At 42.2% G+C, this 20,110-nt stretch overlaps 1 protein-coding gene across 1 annotated transcript; it reads left to right on the forward strand.

The window, feature by feature from the left end:
- The first annotated feature begins 715 nt into the window (after positions 1–715).
- Positions 716–19,107, forward strand: LOC129386848 (uncharacterized). The gene is made up of 2 exons (XM_072284049.1): positions 716–797; positions 16,410–19,107. Exons 1-2 carry the CDS (start codon positions 716–718, stop codon positions 17,543–17,545), a joined length of 1,218 nt encoding a protein of 405 aa, XP_072140150.1. The 3' UTR covers positions 17,546–19,107.
- Positions 19,108–20,110: the final 1,003 nt, after the last annotated feature.

Here is a 20,110-nt window from a genome sequence, read left to right on the forward strand (position 1 = left end):
GACGCGCGATGCCGAGACGAACCTCGTTCCCCTCTTCTTCAGTCCCTTGCCGCGCCACACCATGCGGCAATACTGCCTTGCTTAGTAACTGAGGGGACCAATTGCAATGCATGCTCTCTGACCTGGAGAGGCAAAGCAGAACGTACCAGGCAGCACACCAGCAATGGTCCAAGAGTGACCTAATGCTGGCAGAAATTGGTACCAATATTAGGCCAATGTTGGCAAAGTGCAACCCAATCCAATGCTGGCCCAGCGTTAAAGCCAAGATTCGACCAATGCTATGCCAATGCAGCAGCCATCGTGCTGGCAGCGTTGGACCAGTGTTGAGCCATAACTTTGCCGTTATTATTGCCAGCTTTGAGCCAATGTAGCAGCCATTGTGCTGCCAGTGTAGGACCAGTGCTGAGCCATATCGTTGCCATTATTAATGCCAACTTTGAGCCAATGCCCTTTTTATTATGAATATTTCAGATACGCTGGCTCTAGAGCACGCATCCATTCTTACCGCAAACATTTTGCTAGCTGCATTTTTATAGAAATTGTCCCCACACCGTCTTCCTCTATAGTAGCTAGGAAAGCTCGACAAAAGGATACTATGTAAAGAAGCAGAAGTCCTCTATACTTGCAAATAATAATTAAAGATTACTGAAATTGACATTTATGACAGTTTATTCGCAAATGAATTTTCGCGAACAGGCATTTTCCGCGAACCTAGATGGGTGACGGTCGGTTATCTTCAAACAGTTTATTTACAGGCACTGCCCTCAAGATAGAAATTGGGCGAGGTGCCGAGGACGGTGGGCTGGCCAGGGGTTTCAGGGCGGCGAGCTGACGTCGGTAGGCAGGTTGGTCAGTGCTTGGTTGACGGCGGGCTGGTCAGGCCCCTGATGAACGCTGTGGTTTCGTTGAATTTGCTACCACTTCCCATAGCAACTTCACCATTACTTGGAGGATATGCTTGCACTGTAAAATAAAAAGAAATATTATCAGAGATGTTGGTATGACAAATGTGTGTGGCAATGTTATATTTGAAAAATCGCCATACCTCAAGAATAATATACGTTTGAGCAGAGAGTTCGAAGGGGTGAATCAAGAAACTTTATTGCAAGAGATTTGTCAGGTAACACTTTTCTAATATTTCGACATATATGGCATATTTCGTAGAAAGTGTAACAGAGAAGACTTAGAACAAACATAAAATTCGCAGGATCCGTCCGCCTTGTTTACACCCCACAGCTAGTGTGCCTAGAACTTTATAATAAAAAATTGCAGCATAACCTGCTACAGCACAAGAAGCCTAGCTTCAGACCATCTAGATACAATGCGGCTTTCGTGTGAAATTTTTAATGTGGAATCCGAGAAGTTCCGCCAGCAAACACTTTTAAAATAGCCATTTATTATACGAAAAGAAAGAAATACTGCCAGCTGGAAATGATGCTTGACCTAGAACAGTGAGAACAAGCGCGGTTCCTCGGTATGACTAGCAGGATCAGGCAGCGCGCATGGCTTGATAAAATCGGAGTCCTGAAATTTGGGTGAAATTAAGAGATTTACACGTGTTCTACTCCGAGCACTATCCAGAGGCTGCGAATAAAAATAGCTGTGTAATTACAGGCACTCTACATTAGCTAGGGATGTTTCAGTAATATATATACCGCGTGATATTGCTTGGGTGATATTGCTCCTTGTAAAACTTATAACGTGCGCAAAACAAATGCACTCACTATTGTAAGATCCATGCTTCTGTGTATCCGAGTTCATCCCACTTCGAAGACGGTGGCCACCAGCGGCGACTTTTTGCTAGTTGTTGTTTCGCCTATATTAATTTTAACATTCATGGAGTGCATAGAAGGAAAGGGTAAAAGGAAAGGGTGAATGAATAAAACGGCGTAAACGCCACACTTTCCCCCTCTGGACCTAACCAGACCGCGTTCTTTGGGCGGCAGCGACCCAGTGAGGTAAAGAGGACAATAGTGACCCCGCCGCATTCCCCCCTGCTTGCGAGAGCAGCTAATTCGACACAGCAGCTTGTAGCTGTCTGAGCGCTTGACTGATAGCATTGACCAGGCTCACGTGGGTGCGTGGGGGAGAGGCAAGTGGGGCTGAAGGAAGGAAAGTTCGCCGAAAAAAAAAAAATCCGGAATGCTCCGTGCCAAATACAGGCAAATACTAGAGGTTGTTGACACCGAAAAGCCCAAACGTGCAATTAATTTTTCTTTCTCTCAGGGGCATTCATACAAGAAGCTTATTACCCATGCACGAACAAACAAATATATTGGAATAGGAGCATGATGATTATGTCACCGCAACATGCCATGCAAGCTAAACAAACAAAGTTTCACTAATACATATGCGCTCCATCTCGATGCAATATAAAGTGGTTCCATCAGCTCTGTGGCACTGTAATTCTCGATTCTCCTCAGAATCCTGATCCTCCAAAGCCGTGGAGCGTACATGCAAAATATACAATGCGCAGGCAAATGTGCATTGTATACGCAATATATGTATACGCAAATGCGCAATACCGTTGATTCTTATGGAAAGCTCATGTTCCCATGCACGATCAATAAAGCAGCGGCTAGTTTGCCCGTTATGTGACTTCCCCTGCTTGCTACGTTGTGCACTGGCTTTTCTCTTTAGGGGGCGCATTTTGGGGAAGGCGAAGTGCAAAATGACCCTGTACCATGCATGGAGTTGACATGGGAGAACCACAGGTGGTTCCACAGGTGTCGCAGCTTGCAAACATATTTCTGGTTCCTGCGCAGTGTGCCTGTGACCAGTGCGTTAGTTTTCAAAACATGTTGTTCAATCTCAGCAAGTCGTAGAGCACTAAAAACTGGCAAGGTAAACATTGGCTTATTACGGGCCAATGTTCTCCAATGAAAGCCAACTAGTAACCCGTAATGGCAAGTCCGTACTAAAGTCGGACCAATAATTCCCGCCTTGTTGAACGGCGGTGCCAATATTGTTTACTGACTGTGTAATGTGGGCCAACGTTGGATCTCTATCAGAATAGCACAGCCAATATTGTTTACTGACTATGTAATGTTGGCCAACGTTGGATCTCTATCAGAATGGCACGGCCAATATTCGCGCCACGCTGTTAACCTTAGGCCATCATTGGGCCAGGAATCAGAATGGCACTGCCAATATTGGAACTACGCTGTTAATCTTAGGCCGTCATTGGGCCAAGAACTGCAATACGTTTCCAACGTTGGCCCGACCTAACGTGCTGCCTGCGCGCGCGCGTGGGTGTAAAAATTAATCTGCAGAAAACTAATGTTTAACAGTCTCGGAAGAGAACATCAGTTTACGGTAGGTAGCGAGACACTGGAAGTGGTAAGGGAATACATCTACTTAGGGAGGTAGTGACGGCGGATCCGGATCACGAGACGGAAATAATCAGACGAATAAGAATGTGCTGGGGTGCGTTTGGCAGGCATTCTCAGATCATGAACAGTAGGCTGCCATTATCCCTTAAAAGAAAAGTGTATAATCAGCTGTGTCTTACCAGTACTCACCTAAGTGGCAAAAACCTGGAGGTTTACGAAAAGGTTTCTACTTAAAATGAGGACGACGCAACGAGCTATGGAAATAATAATGATGGGTGTAACGTTAAGCGATAAGATAAGAGCAGATTGGGTGAGGGGACAAACGCGAGTTAAGGACATCTTGGTTGAAATCAAGAAAAAGAAATGGGCAGGGCATGTAATAAGGAGGGAAGATAACCAACGGTCATTAAGGGTTACGGACTGTTTCCAAGAGAAGGGAAGGGTAGCAAGGGGCGGCCGAAGGTTAGGTAGGCGGATGAGATTAAGAATTTTGCAGGGACAACATGGCCACAATTAGCACATGACCGGGGTAGTTGGAGAAGTATGGGAGAAACCTTTGTCCTGCAGTGGGCGTAACCAGGCTGATGATGATGTGTACGATTGACGGCTACCGCTGTCATACCAAACAAAATGGTTCGGGATCACTTGTGACAAATTCCTAGCATCTTCTAGTTATTAAACTTGAATTGTAATTTCACTCATTTTAAAATTTGGTGCCCATAAGTTTATGCTTTAGGAAAATGAGAAAACACCGTATGGAGCGTATCACTAGTGATGACTAATCACTGTGCATTATTAGTTACCAACGGTAGAGAAAAATGCTTATGTAATGACATTTTGATAGATGCTAATCATAATGTGCACGAGGGATGGCTGCCACTGTAATAAATAAATATGTCATCTATGATCACTAGTGACTATATTTTTGCATCTATTAGTTATGATAATTGAATCGTTGATTAAAAGGGTCTTTTGTTTGACATCCACGATGCTATGATGCACACAAATGCAAGAGTACTGAACTGAGCTTATCACTAGTGGTCATTATTAAATCTCCGATATCAATTAGGGATGTTGACTGAATAAAACTCGTTTATTGACACCTTTATTTCTGCCATTGAAGACGTGCACGAATGATGGCTGCAACTGTCACACTACACAGAGTGATTCATCATAAAACTCGTTTATTGACACCTTTATTTCTGCCATTGAAGACGTGATTCATCATCTAGTGATGATGAATCACTCTGTGTAGTGTGACAGTTGCAGCCATCATTCGTGCACGTCTTCAATGGCAGAAATAAAGGTGTCAATAAACGAGTTTTATTCAGTCAACATCCCTAATTGATATCGGATATACTCAATCTTAACATCTCGTAGTTATTATGGTTATTGAATCGCCATCTCAATGGCGTTTCATTTGATATCCATGACGGTATTCTGCATGAAAGTAGGAGAACATTCCAGTGAGTGCATCACCAGTGATCACTAATGATTCGGCATTAACAGTTAACAATGGTAACAAAAATTTGTTCATGTTCTTACAGCTGGATCGATACCAATGACAGCATTCACAAGTGAAAGCTCTCACTGTGACAGTAAAATAAGTGAATAATATTCACTAGTGACTTAAGTATACGGCTTTATAATAGGTGTTTGATTAGAGGCTACAGATATTGTGGCAAAATAGTTAATCGTATTGGCTAGTGACCGAAGCCTACCAGTGCCTAGTGATTATCATTGGATCATTCGTTATTGTTCTTTTTGATAGCCATGACAAAATAATATATGTGTCAATAACTCTCTTAACTCTCCCATGCGGACATTTCCTCTCAATTAATTGCGAGTATTGTCGCTTGTGTCGCTATCGTCACAAAGAAGAGAAAAAGAACTCCAAAAATTGTCGTTAGTCATGTGGCAAGAAAGCTACTGGTCCCTCACCTGGTCCTCTTATTTTGAAAGTATATTGACGCTTAACATTTTTACAAAATTTCGCTTGCCTTGAAATTCAAACGTTCTTGAATTGTGTTATGCTTGGATTAAATTGACTAATGTTCGTATTATTTCGGCTGGTGTTTGGATTACATCCAGTTGTTCTTGATTACATTGAGTAGCGCTTGTTTTAAATTGACGGGCCTCATAATAAATTGATTTGCCTTGGATTGAGTGGCAGAACCTGTAGTTTTAAGTGAAGTAGGGTTTCTTCGAGTGCCAGTTTCTGCAAAAGAGGAAAAATTACGACCAAGATATTTTAGTGTAGAATTAGCATTGATGGTGAAATAACTAAGACGCATATTCCCTGACAGATCATCAGTTATATAAAACTGAAGGCATTTCTGGGCGTTAGCTGATAATGGCGAAGTGTCATTCAATAAGCAGTCAAATCTCGATGTAAAAAACTTTCTGTAACGAAATTCTCAATATAATGAAGTATTTAACTTCATTACCTCTTATCCATAGAACGCCATGTATTTAGAACCTCAATATAATCAAGTGTGTTTGCTTGGGCTTTCAATGTAACAAAATTTCATACCACCAGAAAGGAATGCCGAGACAATAAATGGAAAATTCCCCCGACCCAGATGGTCAGGTGAATGTATTACAAGTGGCCGCTTGCCAACGTACCTCTCAACCTCTCAAATCGTACCTCTCAAATCGTGCGCAGCATGACAAGAGCGATGGCTGAAGTGGAGCTGCATCGTGTTCTGTATAAAGCCCAAGTGTGAAAAGATCCCATCGCGCCCCACGCACTGTGTGCTTTAGGTGCGAGTGAAAGTGTGCAAGGGTAAGACAAGAAAGATGGTGGCTTCATGAGTGCCCCTTCCCACGCGATGCAAAGGAGAACGGGGGTGGAGTGAGCTCGTGGGAACGCGATCAAGTGCGCAAGGGGATCTCGATTTCTGGCGTGCATCTTGGCTGCAGCTGGGCATGGCTGTAAGCGTGGCTGAGCAAATACGCAGCTGTGCACCCTGCTTTAGAGGTAATCTGCTGCATTTACAAAAAGTAGGTGTGCTGAGATGCCTTGGCAGAATGTGAGCTGTCTTACCGCACGTTTAGTATTGGAGGTTGTGTAATCTCGATTTTCGGTAACCTGTTGGAACGAGGAGCAGACGAAGCATTCGCTCCCTGCTGCCTTTCCAGATAGCGCCGTTCCAGTGACGGCGACGCTATCAGCCCCGCGGGCGGAGTACACGCGAAAGCATAGCTGGCTTCGCTTAATTCGTGGTGCTGAGACGATGTCGTCGACAACGTGGCATGAAAGTGTATCATTCATCGCCGACTCCCAAATTTGTTAGAAGGAATTGGTTTCTCATTGTAATTTGCTTTTTCTATTGCCCGATAACTTGGAAATTCTTGCAGCCCTTTTCCATGTAGAAAATTAGATCAGTGCACTTATTTGCACAAAAGGTCAAATTTCAATAGAACAAAATTTCGCAATAATGAAGCAAATTGTCGATTTTACAGACTTCGTTATATCGAGGTTTAACTGTACATCTGTACTTATTGCCACTTTTTACAGTATGTTATATGCACATAGGTCTACACTTCTCAGCATTAAGTTTCATTCTCTGCTTGTTACCCCAAGGTGACACGTCGTGGGGATTCCCTTGCCACATTTATGGATCACCAGGGTTAGTAACCATGCGATATATTACTGGTTCATGTAATTCTTGCAACAACTTCTTTATTTTTCTTGGCACAAGATCAAACAACGGCTGTGCTTTGCTTTCCCTATGCAAGTCCGGTTTCGAACTTCTTCAAACAAGCATCGAACAACCGCTGCTTGTAATTGCGGTGTGATCAATGAAGAAACGGCAGATCAACTCTAAGGCGGCATAGCAGGTGCTGGCCTATCAATGCGATCCGCAGCATTGTTGGACTATTGCCATAGCAACGCCCAATCATAAGGCTTCTCTCAGAGTGCTGCTGTGATGACCCATTAGAAAGACCGATTGCAATGAAAACTTCGTCAAACTGGCCTCTGATGCTTTTTTTTTTTGTATGTTATGTGTGTGTTTGTGCTCTTTCCATGCGGCCATCATAAGCAAGAAGTGTGGGAATAATTAGGTGGAACATTTCAAACGATACCAAGATGGCGGGTGATGAGCAGCGGGAACGACTAAAGATGGCTCTGTGAACTCTATCGTTTCTGCACGATTATCGATTCATTTTTGTAGTCCATGCTGACATAACTTCTTTTAAATGCTTAGAGTGTGCTTTCAGCTAAATCATTTTGATACAGCGTAAATTGAGCATTGCAGATGCCGAGATATATGGTTCCAAAAAAATGACTGAGCACCTGCTGAGCTTGGGCATCCACACAGTGATGCTGCCGCTCCACCGATTGCACTGAACCTTCCCCCATCCTGCTGCATTTCAACAGAATATGAGAAATCTGAGCTCACCGAAAGTATTGCTTTGGTTTTTGAAAATGGAACTTGGTTTTCAAACACTGTTTTTCTGCACCATTGAAAACCACATGGCGAACCAGCAGCTGCGTTAACTTTGTAGTAGATCGAGTTAAGACTGACTCAGTTGAGTCTGGATCGTACCGCTCTGTCATCCGTGGACTGTTGTCTATTTTGGATGCCTTCCACCCCTATGCCTGTGGGCTGCTTAGGCAACGGGACAGCGTGGTATTTAATGCAGCAGCAAGCGATCATGCTAGTACCAAGCAAGACCCTGCATTCCTTTTCTTTATGACTAATTTAAGATGGCAATTAATGTTTTAGACACTCTATAGTGTTTTGTTTGATATTTCCAACATAATGCACACATCGTCGCGGACGTGGTTTTCTGCGAGCAATTTTTATATTATTCGATTTGTCCCTTATCCCTCCTTTTTGATGGCGACGTGATTGCACGGCTTTAAAAATGACGTACGGTGGCTGCTAAGATATTGGTCCACTCTGCACCAAACAGTAACTATCGACGCAGGATACTGACAAAAGTGTCGCTGAATAAGCCTAAGTTTAAGCTGCCTGCATCGTATGGCCATAACGAAAATTCATTGCCTGCTGACGTGGTGGTGGCCATGCTGCATGTTTTCGCGGCTAAGTGGGCTCAAGTGTGTTGATACCATTTAACCACCTTGGTGATTGCTTTTGAGATCACACACCAATCTTTTCACCAGAGTCCGAGATTAGGTCCACGGACGACATGCTGGCAGCTGTGGGTGCTTTCATGGAACTGAACTTGTGCATCAGAGCCTAATCAGGCGGCGTTGCAGAGTCAAAGGTCGTGCACATATACCTAGATTTTGTGATGGTGTGTGACATGCATCGAGCTGCGATACAAACGAAAGTGAACTACCTCCTCGGTGTCCATCATTGTATTATTTCAGGCATGCAATATGTCTGTCGAGCACACCACAGGGCAAAATTAAGTAAATATTTCATACTGCTTGTGCTGTAATAGCGCCGAAATTATTTTCCACATTAAAGTTGGCATTTATATGGAAAGTCTTGTGGTCAAATCCAAACCAAAAATTATGCCATTGCTACAATGTACCATCCGCCTAACGGTAGCTTGTCAAAATTCATTGATTATCTTGAAACGTTTCGTAACTATGTAATTGAACATAAGCTAACGCTTATTTTAGGTGGTGACCACAATATTGATATTCTGAATGTGTCTCTATCCCAAAAGTTTCACTCAGTGTTAGATTCGAATAGATTCCATGATATTACTAATAGCCCTACCCATGTTACCGCCAATCATAGTACCTTAATTGATTCATTCATAACAAACCTAGATCCTAGCGACACTATGGGTGGTGTTCTTGCCTCACAAGTTAGCGATCGCTTGCCAATTTTGTTTTTGTTAAGACCCCCTACCAAGACACTAAAAAACTTTCTTGCGTAGATCGAAAAATACAGAACATTAATCAACATACACTCGACATTTTAGAAATAAGTCCGTAAATATTGCCTAGGAAGTCGTCTATGACTCGAAAACATGCGATGAAGCCTATGATAATTTTCTGTGCCTGTTTCAGAAAGCGTACTTTGAATCATTTCCGCTTATCCTTATTAGGAAGTCAGCACGATCACGTAAACCTTGGATCACGTAATACTTGGATAATTAATTACTGCCTCAAACTAATCAAAAAAAAGAATAAGCTTTTCAACTAATTTTTAACCACACGCAGCCTTGAGGACTGGGAACTATTTCGCAAACAAAAACACAACCAATACATTCCTACGTAATGTGAAACGCTCATACCTGCAGAATATTTTTTTCTCTAGAGAACCGTTATAAGTCTGAAGCCATGTGAAAAAAATAATGACCTTTTTAATGACCAATGTAAATCAATATATCACTGAATTAAAATTAAACGATCAATTAGTACAGGGTACTAAACTGGCACAAGCTTTTAATGACTTCTTTCTGAATCTAAGGAAAAGCTCCCAAAATTTTGATGCAACCTATATGGTTAAAAAAAAACCCTAAGAGCCTTTTTCTAAACCCGACGAGCGAATGTGAAGCTTTCGCAACCCTTTGTTGACTTAGAAATCGCACACCTTGGGACATAGATAATTTGCAAATAAAACCTGTAAAATACGTACTCAATTTAATTGCACTGATACTCACTCTTAAATACAATCTAGCCCTCATAACCGGAACTTTAAAAAATGCAAATAATAAAGATAACTCTAATGTTTAAAAGCGGAGAGAAAAACAACCTTGCCAAATACTGACCGATTTTTCTTCTACCGCTGTTCTCTAAAGGTCTGGAGGAACTGTTACATTCTACGATTTCTTCTTTCGTAGATAAATTCAATTTGATGAGTGAATGTCAGTTTGGTTATTGCAAAGGTCGATCGACGGAGCATGCTCTTTTAAGACAAAAAGAAATTATTCTAAAAGCATTTGAGGAAAAACAGTTTGTTACTGGAATATGTGTACATCTTTCAAAAGCATTTGACAGTTTGAACCATGACACATTATTAGTAAAATTTGAACTTTGCGGGATAAGAGGAGTACCTTTAAAACTTTTAACCTCATATTTTAAATACCAGAAACAGTGCATTTCTATCATTGGCAGCCTGTCCCCTCTGAAATTGATAAATGTCTGAAAAGTATTAAGCATTTCATTATGGGCATTTCTTTTCATGCATACAACCCTGCAATTCTCTGTATTCTCTGTATTTTTTTCTTTTTCCTACAGAGAATATGTGAAATAGTAATCCGTGCCTCAAATTTTGATGTTGAAATGTATGCTGTTTTGTTTTTAACGCTTCTTGTGCTCATATTATGTTTGAAATGTTAGTCACTGGTTTAGCGTACTGTATGCCTTGTAAAGGGAGTCCGAACCTCTGTCAAGTGAATTCACTTTCACTTTTTAATTCGGACTTTTCCCCATTCAATGTGGAAATCAATCCAATTCAACAAGAGCCACCCTAGTATTCGTGCGACCCAGACGCTCATCACCGCTCACTTCCTTTGACCTAGCATCAATGCAGACGTCTGTTATTAGGCGCAAACCTGCCTTGAATCCCAGCATGTTAAATTTCACTGCCATACCGTCACGTCTAATTCCCCATTTAAGCCTCCAGATGCAAGGTTTTCCCATGTCCACCTCCACATTGTCGGCTGTCTCCCGTCATCATGTGGGGCCTGTTACCTGCTCACATGTTTGAATCACTTCACCCGGTTTCCAGAGGCGTTTCCCATTACAGACACTACGGCAGAGACAGTTATAGACAGTGATAACGTGCGTCCACCGCTCATCTTGGCCTACAACGGACATTCCTCACAGCGTGTGCTGCACGATATCAAAATAAAGAGAACAGTTCATAACCCAACGCTGCTGGAACTGGACCTTCCTTGCATCAGCTCCCACATGCTGAAGACGACAAGATACCTTTTGGACATGCGCACAGTCTGTACTCTGGGACACGAGCCCCTTGCGGGAAACATTGAGGCGTGTGAAACTCTCCAGGGTGACCTGCTTGATGTCCATGCCGCAGAGGACCAAGATGGAGGCGTACCAAGACAATGCAGCGAAATCGTGGTGCATTACAAATTTGGCAGAAGAATGTACCTTCCACTGCACCACAAATTGATGATAGAGGAGGACATAGCATGGAGAAGGCTGTGAACATATCTGTTTATACACAGGACACTGTTTCATGCGACATAGCCACCATGCTACGACCACGTGTGCAAAAAATGCTCAGCACCATGCTCGCTCTACTACATCGTATTGCAGCGCACACACGTGACATTGCCTCCCCTCCCCCAACCCTCTGCCCCAGACCAGTGGGAGGACCTGCTGACCTGCTTGTGCCCTGAAGACGAGCTTCGAGTGGTACACAGAGTGCGACGGGCAGCGAGAAACCATGGCATCCTAGCTGGACTGAAGGTGCCACCCACCTGGGGATGACCACTGTCGCCTGCTCTTAAAAAAAAGTTTATTACACGTGACGATGCACGACAGAGAAATTAGAGAACCTACAAACTGAATGTGTGCGAATCTTTGCCTTACTCTGTGCCATAACTTGAGGGTCACACTTCTATTTTGTCTCACTGATGCCTTACTGTGCACATTTCGCACAGCAAACGAAACTATCTGCCACTTTTTCTGCCTGGTTCCAATACACAATTGTGCTCTTTCATTCACTTACGTCTGCTTCATTGCCCGTGACTGTCGCCCTGACTATACCATTAATCAGGCGTTCTTGCACACATCTTGCGAAATCGTGAGCTGCACAAAACAAGACAAACAGCTTGCTCTTAGCAGAGCCGCCAAGTGGTCCATCGAGTTATGAACTCCTTGCGGGCAAGCAAACGCGTTGAGACGCTTGGCGCGTTAGAAACCAAACGAAAGCTTGCACAGACAAGGAAAGCGTGTAGAAAAAGATTTCACCAAAGGGTGCGCATTCAACCATTTAAGCTGTCTGAAGCGCCGCTGCCGCATTGCCACTCCTATTTATTCAGCTTCACCCCAATAAGGCTCTGATATGCGCCGAAGCATGTGCATAGCAATACAGTAAAGCATATAAAAGTCATGGTACAAGCACCGAGATGTCTAAAAACTGTACTGGCAGCAATTCAGAGGCGTTTCTGACATTGCTGTGGCGATTTGTGGCCTTCCCGACTGTTGCATTTTCCCGGTTGTTACTTTTTTTCGTCTGTAGAAACGTATCACTGGGGTTCTACTGTATTACAGCAAAGTAAAAAAAAACTAGTCATTTCATTATATCTGATGGAGGTAAAATAACTGGAATTAGGATTCTAAATGTGTCTGCAGTAACTTCCGTGGCATTCTGGTGCATCAGGGAAATAACTGCCAACCTATGAATATTGAAATGCATAAAAATTCTGCTGTTATGACAAAGGGGCGTGCTCCAGAGGTGAAAGCAAACAGCTTATCAGAGGCAATGAATATTTATGGTGCTAAGCTCTTTTCTTTTCCGCAACCAGAAGTTTGCTACTTAGAGTGTCGAATACTCTAATTGTGACGCAGGAAATGTCGTGGAGCATTTTTTATCACAGTTCATTTATCTGAGAGATAGATAAAAGGAAGGTAGGGATTTTAACCAGTCAAGAGACCGGTTGGCCTCGCTGCGTCGGGGGAAGAGAGAAGCGTAATAGAAAGAAGAGAGAGAAAGAGTTGGGGATAGAGAGACATGGACGAACAGCACTACAGAGTCAAAGGCGCTCGCTTCTATCTGAAGTTGTTATTGTGTTTCTGAATTCCTTTGTCAGAAACAATAAGAGTTAACTGTGATAGCAATTGAATGGGGGCTTTGGGGTGAAGTACATGATGAATGTGGCCATAGCCATAGCAAATTAATCTTTTTTTTATTGAAGTAATGTTCATGTGGGGGATAAATTCTGTAATGCTGCATTATTTCCACAATAACAGCTACACCCTGTTGTCATTTCCTGCTCAACTGCTCTGATCATATATAAGTCAAGCCAAGGTTATTTTTCTTGCCATTCCAGCTGCCATATTCATGTGGTGTTGCGTCATGTGAACATGCAACAAAATTTCAAGCACTCATTGGTGAACTATGGTTTGCAAAAATCAGGCACAAGGGCAGACCCAAGTGTAACTGGAAACTGACATTGTCAGTAATGGAAGTGCTGCGCGAATTGCGCTGTGAAAGAAATCCTGCTACATGCCGTGCCAAGATTGTCGTTTATCGCAGCCATAATGCCAGGCCTTAGCCAATATGCACCTGCTCCAAATTGGGAATATTTTGCGCCTGCGACAAGGCACAGCGCATCAAGCATCCAACCTTCGCTACTCACCCTCGTATGGTTTCCGTTACAGCTACAGCATCTAGGGTGCGTGGCCGCGATCTTATAGCACTTGGACATGATTCACAACTTCACGGTGGCGCCTACCGTGAAATTTCTCCTAGAGTGACGTATAATTGTCTTAGCAATTTTAATTATGTGATGTAATTATGGTGAAGCACTGAGTGAGGGGCACCTTCTCAATGCGCATTTCTCGCAGTCGCTTAGTTGTATATCGTCAAGCGCGTAAGACACATTATATTATGACTAGGCAGCCTCGACATGGAAAAAAGTTCGAAAACAGAACAAGGAAGTAGTCTTACTCTTTATTTAAATGCAGAAATAGCTGTGAAAAATTGCTTTTAAGTTGGCACTTACCTTAATCATCTTGTATGAAAACAAAAAAAATGGATCAAGTTGGAGAAAATATACTGGCATCTTAGCATATTAAATATTGAATGCATTGCTTGAGAAAGTACTAACTTACCTAGTGCTTCTTCTTTGCACTGGAGCAGTAAGTTAAGCCTCGAAAGCATTTTTTCCTGCTCCAAACTGCAATTTCTCCTGCTCCGAAAGTTGCTTCAAAAGGCTAACTGCCGCTTCCATCGCCGCTTACACTTGCCTCCCTTGTTTTTATCGAGCTGGTTATGTTTTGTTATGCCTGTTGTATATCATAGTATTTTGTTCTGTTGGATGACCCATGGGGCGCTGCACCGTATATATATAGGTCAGGATCAGGCTGTGAATTACTGGAAATACAGGCTTACGTAAGTTGAGATTGCGATGAGCCCCCGCTAAAAAAATACCATAGTTTTCCCATTATAACCCGCCAACACATACAATCTGCATCCCCTTCCAGAACAGCCCAGATAGAAAAAAAATGATATGCACACGTAAATAACCCACGGAAATAACTGCATAAAACCCTTGGATGTTTAGAAAAAGAGTATCCATTTGGGATAAATGACTTGTCCATGTATATTTAGCCAGTGATTCTGCTTTACTGTTTTTGGAGATAGAAGCTGGACCATTCAGCATGGCCTATCATGATCCAAGTTCTATTTTGCCAGTGTCATGTGCACTATTTGCAAACTGCTAAATGCAAAATTGCGACCCATGCAGAGGAAGACAATGACCAACAATGCAGGAGGGGAGAATGGAGCTCAAACACACAAGGGTAGAAAAATGGTGAGGGTCCCCAGGTCATAACAAAAGTGTGAGCAGTCGAGAACCTTGTCCTGAAGTGTTGCTTTGTGGCAGTGCATGCGGTGCTGCCATGGAGCCACACTTCAAATCGAAATTCCAGTAATCCACACCCTGATCCTGACCTTACTGTAAATTTTTTGCAATGTTTGGTGTGAGTTATAGGTGCAAAAATACGGCAATTCCTTTTTGGGTTCACTCTGCTCCTAGTGTTCTGAAATCACAAAATAGTGGCTAATGATCACTGAAACAGATAACGAATAGCACAAGAAGGTACTGTAGTGCTTGCAAAGGCAGCCACCGAGCATAGTCAGTGGTTCCAAATGAACGACAGACACACTAGTTTCACACCACGCCCAAATTAACCCTCGGTTGCAGCGAGGGTGTTTACACACACACCCGCACACACACACACACACACACACGCACACACAGATATATATATATATATATATATATATATATATATATATATATATATATATATATAACCCGCCGTGGTTGCTCAGTGGCTATGGTGTTGGGCTGCTGAGCACGTGGTCGCGGGATCGAATCCCGGCCTCGGCGGCCGCATTTCGATGGCGGCAAATATGCGAAAACACCCGTCTACTTAGATTTAGGTGCACGTTAAAGATCCCCAGGTGTTCGAAATTTCCGAAGCCCTCCACTACGGCGTGCCTCATAATCAGAAAGTTGTTTTGGCACGTAAAACCCCATAATTTTATATATATATATATACCCTTGTGTGTTTGAGTTCCATTCTCCCCTCCTGCATTGTTGGTGATTGTCCTCCTCTGCATGGGTCGCAGTTTTGCATTTAGCAGTTTGCAAATAGTGCACACGACACTGGCAAAATAGAACTTGGATCATGATAGGCCATGCTGAATGGTCCAGCTTCCGTCTCCAAAAACAGTAAAGCAGAGTCACTGGCTAAAGATACAACATGGACAAGTCATTTATCCCAAATGGATACTCTTTTTCTAAACATCCAAGGGTTTTGTGCAGTTATTTCCGTGGATTACGCGTGTGCATATTATTTTTTTCTCTCTGGGCTGTTCTGGAAGGGGGATGCAGATTGTATGTGTTGGCGGGTTATAATGGCAAAACTATGGTATTTTCTAGCGGGGGCTCATCGCAGTCTCAACTTACGTAAACATTGCCAAACTTCAGCCTGTGATAAGAATAAACCCACTGATGATGTCTCGTATGGGACAACTTTCTTGTGCCAGCGAATCATAACAAGTTTTGCAAGTGCCAAATGAGACCTCCGGGCCTGAAGTGCTCATTGAGGTTAAGAGAGCAACCTTGATCAAAGCATTTTTCAAAGTGGTCTTTGAGGCTCAAGGAATCCGAGAGTCAAGCATTCCACATTGTGTCACTTATGATTTTTTACTTCTGTGTAAAATACTTTTTAGAAGTGACTTCACAGAGCCATGAACCATTCAAATGCAGAATATCAAGAAAATAAAAAGGGCCATTAGTAATCCTGATATTTGCCATACTTGAAGTCACCTTGAAGATATCTCACATAATAAAAAAGATAGCTTCTCATTAAATTTAGCATCTGTGTTCTTTTTTGGCATTTCATAAAAACTCTTACCTACTATTGTTTTATTTTTTCAGTATTGAAGTCTTCTAGTTCTCCGTCAACTGCCAACTGTGACAACTCAAAGCAAGGATGCCTCCACCGATGTCACCTATGTGACTATGAGGCTGATGAACTGTTTCATCTGGAAGCACATGCCAACCTCCATACTGAAGAGAAGCCATTTCAGTGCCCTTCATGCCATAGGAGCTTCTCAAACAGATACAACTTAAACGTTCACCTGCGCACCCACACAAGCGATAAGCCATTTGAGTGCTCTTTATGCCCCCAGAGCTTCTCACAAAAGTGTTACCTCAAAGACCACCTGCGTACCCACACAGGTGAGAAGCCATTTGAGTGCCCTTCATGCTCACAGAGCTTCGCACACAAGACTAATCTGAAAGTCCACCTGCGCACCCACACAGGTGAGAAGCCATATCAGTGCCCTTCGTGCTCTCGGGGCTTCAAAAAAAGATATGACTTAAAGTGCCACCTGCGCATCCACACAGGCGAGAAGCCATTTCAGTGCTCTTCATGCTCTCAGAGCTTCTCACAACTGGCCCACCTAAAGGCCCACCTGCGCACCCACACAGGCGATAAGCCATTTGAGTGCCCTTCATGCTCTCAGAGTTTTTCACAAAAGGCCCACTTGAAAGCCCACCTGCGTACCCACACAGGCGAGAAGCCATATCAGTGCTCTTCATGCTCTCAGAGTTTCTCACAAAAGGGCCACCTGAAAGTCCACGTGCGCACCCACACAGGTGAGAAGCCATATCGGTGCCCTTCATGCTCTCGGGGCTTCAAAAACAGATATGACTTAAAGTGCCACCTGCGCACCCACACAGGCGAGAAGCCATTTGAGTGCCCTTCGTGCTCTCAGAGCTTCTCACAACAGGCCCACCTAAAAACCCACCTGCGCACCCACACAGGCGAGAAGCCATTTCAGTGCCCTTTATGCTCTCAGAGCTTCTCACAACAGGCCCACCTGAAAGTCCACCTGCGCACTCACACAGGTGAGAAGCCATATCAGTGCCCCTCATGCTCTGAGAGCTTCTCACAAAAGGTCCACCTCAAGAGACACATGAGGCGAGAAGCCATTTCAAAGCCCTCTATGCCTTCAGAGATCCTCGTTGAAGAATGCCCTGAAGACACACCAGCTCATTCATGCAGGTGACCGGCCATATAGCTGTAACGTCTGCTGCAGGTCCTTTACTCAGTCCCATCACTTGAGCAGACATAAGGGATCACAGCACCCTGGTACTCTAGGGTAGGTCAACAACAATGTTGAATTAGAAATCTGAATTATAAATCTACACACATGTAGCATGTTGCGTAGTGTTTTAGTGCATGAGGTAGCACATGTGTCTCCATGTGCTCATAAGGGGAAGGTTTAGCTCGGGCCCAACTCTGATGCTGCCTATTCAAATACTTGTAAAATGCAGGAACACTTTTCTGAGATAACCACTGGGCCAATTATTACGAAATGTCTTGCTTTTGAGACAAAAAGTTAAAATTCTAGTAACTGCTTGAAAAGGAATTTAGATTTAAGGCCTTAATGTTATAATAGGAATTTAGAAATATTTGACAAAAATGAAGCAAGGAGTTATTAAACTCGCAGCTCTGCACCTAGAATAGATATCGTAGTTTTGTAAACTGCATACGATGGATCATCCAAGGCGGAAGAATTTGATGTATCACTTTATATCTTTCGTCAAATTGCTACATTGTTTATCAGGTTATTTCAAAGTTCTACTGACATATTAGGGTTATATTTGAAAGACGTTTAATATATCAGTTTTGTCCGCTTTAGATATGTCCAATTTATGCATTTGACAGAATGGTTATATCGTTTTTCATTGCCGGGTTGGAGTTGTACACTTAGTTTCGTTTTCTGAAAAATTTTTGATTTTCAACAATTTTTATTAAAATTTTCACGGCCTAACCAAAGCATTCACTATCAACAGTCACCAGATTCTATTTATTTTAAATGCAACAAACTTCATCGAATTTGGTGCAGCAGTTGTCGAGAAAAACGGTTTCTCCTTTCCCATGTATTTAGATAGGAGCCCTTAATCTACGCGTTCCTCTTCAAGGGTCCCTGAAACACTTTTTGTTGTGATCATATTTGCTCTAGATCTTTTCTGAAGATGTTATAGAACACAGAGCAAAAAGAGGTATGAGAACTGACCCACACTGAGCCGTTATAGCTGAGAAAAAATTGAAAAAACCTCGATATAATAAAGTCTGTAAAATAAGCGATTTGCTGTGTCATATTGTGCTTTTTATTTTTACAAAAGTATTCAACATTTGTTTTGATCTGAAAAATTACTGTTTGCATGCCCCTACAGGATATGTATGTTAATAGTAATACTTATTATTACACTACAGACGTCTCTATCTGATTTCTATAAGTACGTTTTTCAGTATTGTCTTTTTGTACGTATGAACTTGTTCTGTTAGACCCACTGACTTAGGCGGGCTAGCCGGATTGAATCCGTGATAGAGTGTGTAAGCGCAACTGAACAAGGATGTAGAAAGAAACAGCTACACAGAGACAGCGCTGACTAGGTTCTGATATACAGTGTTCATCCTGGAGACTTTCGATCTTACTCTACTTGAACCTCTCTTTTTTCTTGTTTTTTTAGATATAGGTACTTTTTAGAGCAATTGATTGTTCAGTAAGCTTTCCGATGTCTGTCTCATGAGAGCACCAAATAAATGAGTATTCATTGTCTGTTTCTAGTATGTTAATACTTGAATGACAGCATGCAATATAAAGATGTTAGCATTTGATTGTATCTGGGGCTACACGAGAAGTTAAGCGACGGTATTTGTAAGTTAATTATTAACACAGAAAGAACTTGCAATAACTAACATACATGAGTAATTTAAGTTTTGAGTCAAATGTCAAGTCCACCATGCCTAATTCATTTCTACATTTTATTTCAACTGATGTATCAGCATCTGTATAAGCACTGGTGTGAGATATATCTGTAGAAATATTTGTATAAAATTTACATCTTGAGTCGAGCATACATATGCACTGTTTAATACATATATGCCCAGAAAGGAAGTAATTGGGCTAATCCTGTTTTTTGACATTTGAAAACATTCATTTTGAATTGCAGTTGTGCCAGTCTCTCGTAAAGAATTTCCTTACAAACAGTATTGCGCACAGGACATGTGTTTAAAATTATAAATCCAAAAAATCGCTGTTTTAAGGGTGTGCGAATATTTGATGCTTTAAAATGGGCACTTCGTAAATACAAATATATTCTAATAGCGATCGAACACTTAAAACATTTCCTGGGCACGAATAAAGCTAAATAACTAAATAAAGCAAAAGTATGATAAATGTCACACCCGTGGACGTAATCTATTCATAAAATATGAGAAAGCGCGTAGTGGAGGCTTTATACGTTTCTAAGGGAACTACACTTTCCTGGCTATACGGGGATAATTTGTGGTCTTTAAAGATCCCTTTGTATACGAGTAATTTCCTCATTCGTTCCTTGTTCTCCATTTTCGCGTTTAGTAAACAATGCTTCGAAACAAGGCCTTTGAAAAAAATTCTGCACACTTGATTTTCAAGCTTCTTTAATAAATATAATTGATTTACACCACATCAGTTTGGTTTTCGGAAAAAGATATCATTTGAACGGGCACTCCTGGAGCAAAAGGGTATGTTCTTAGACAATTTTAAAATAAAGCGCTCGTTCTTGGTACATTTATTGATGTT

This window comes from Dermacentor andersoni, chromosome 8 (genome assembly GCF_023375885.2).
Source record: "Dermacentor andersoni chromosome 8, qqDerAnde1_hic_scaffold, whole genome shotgun sequence".
NCBI classification, from domain to species: Eukaryota; Metazoa; Arthropoda; class Arachnida; order Ixodida; family Ixodidae; genus Dermacentor; species Dermacentor andersoni.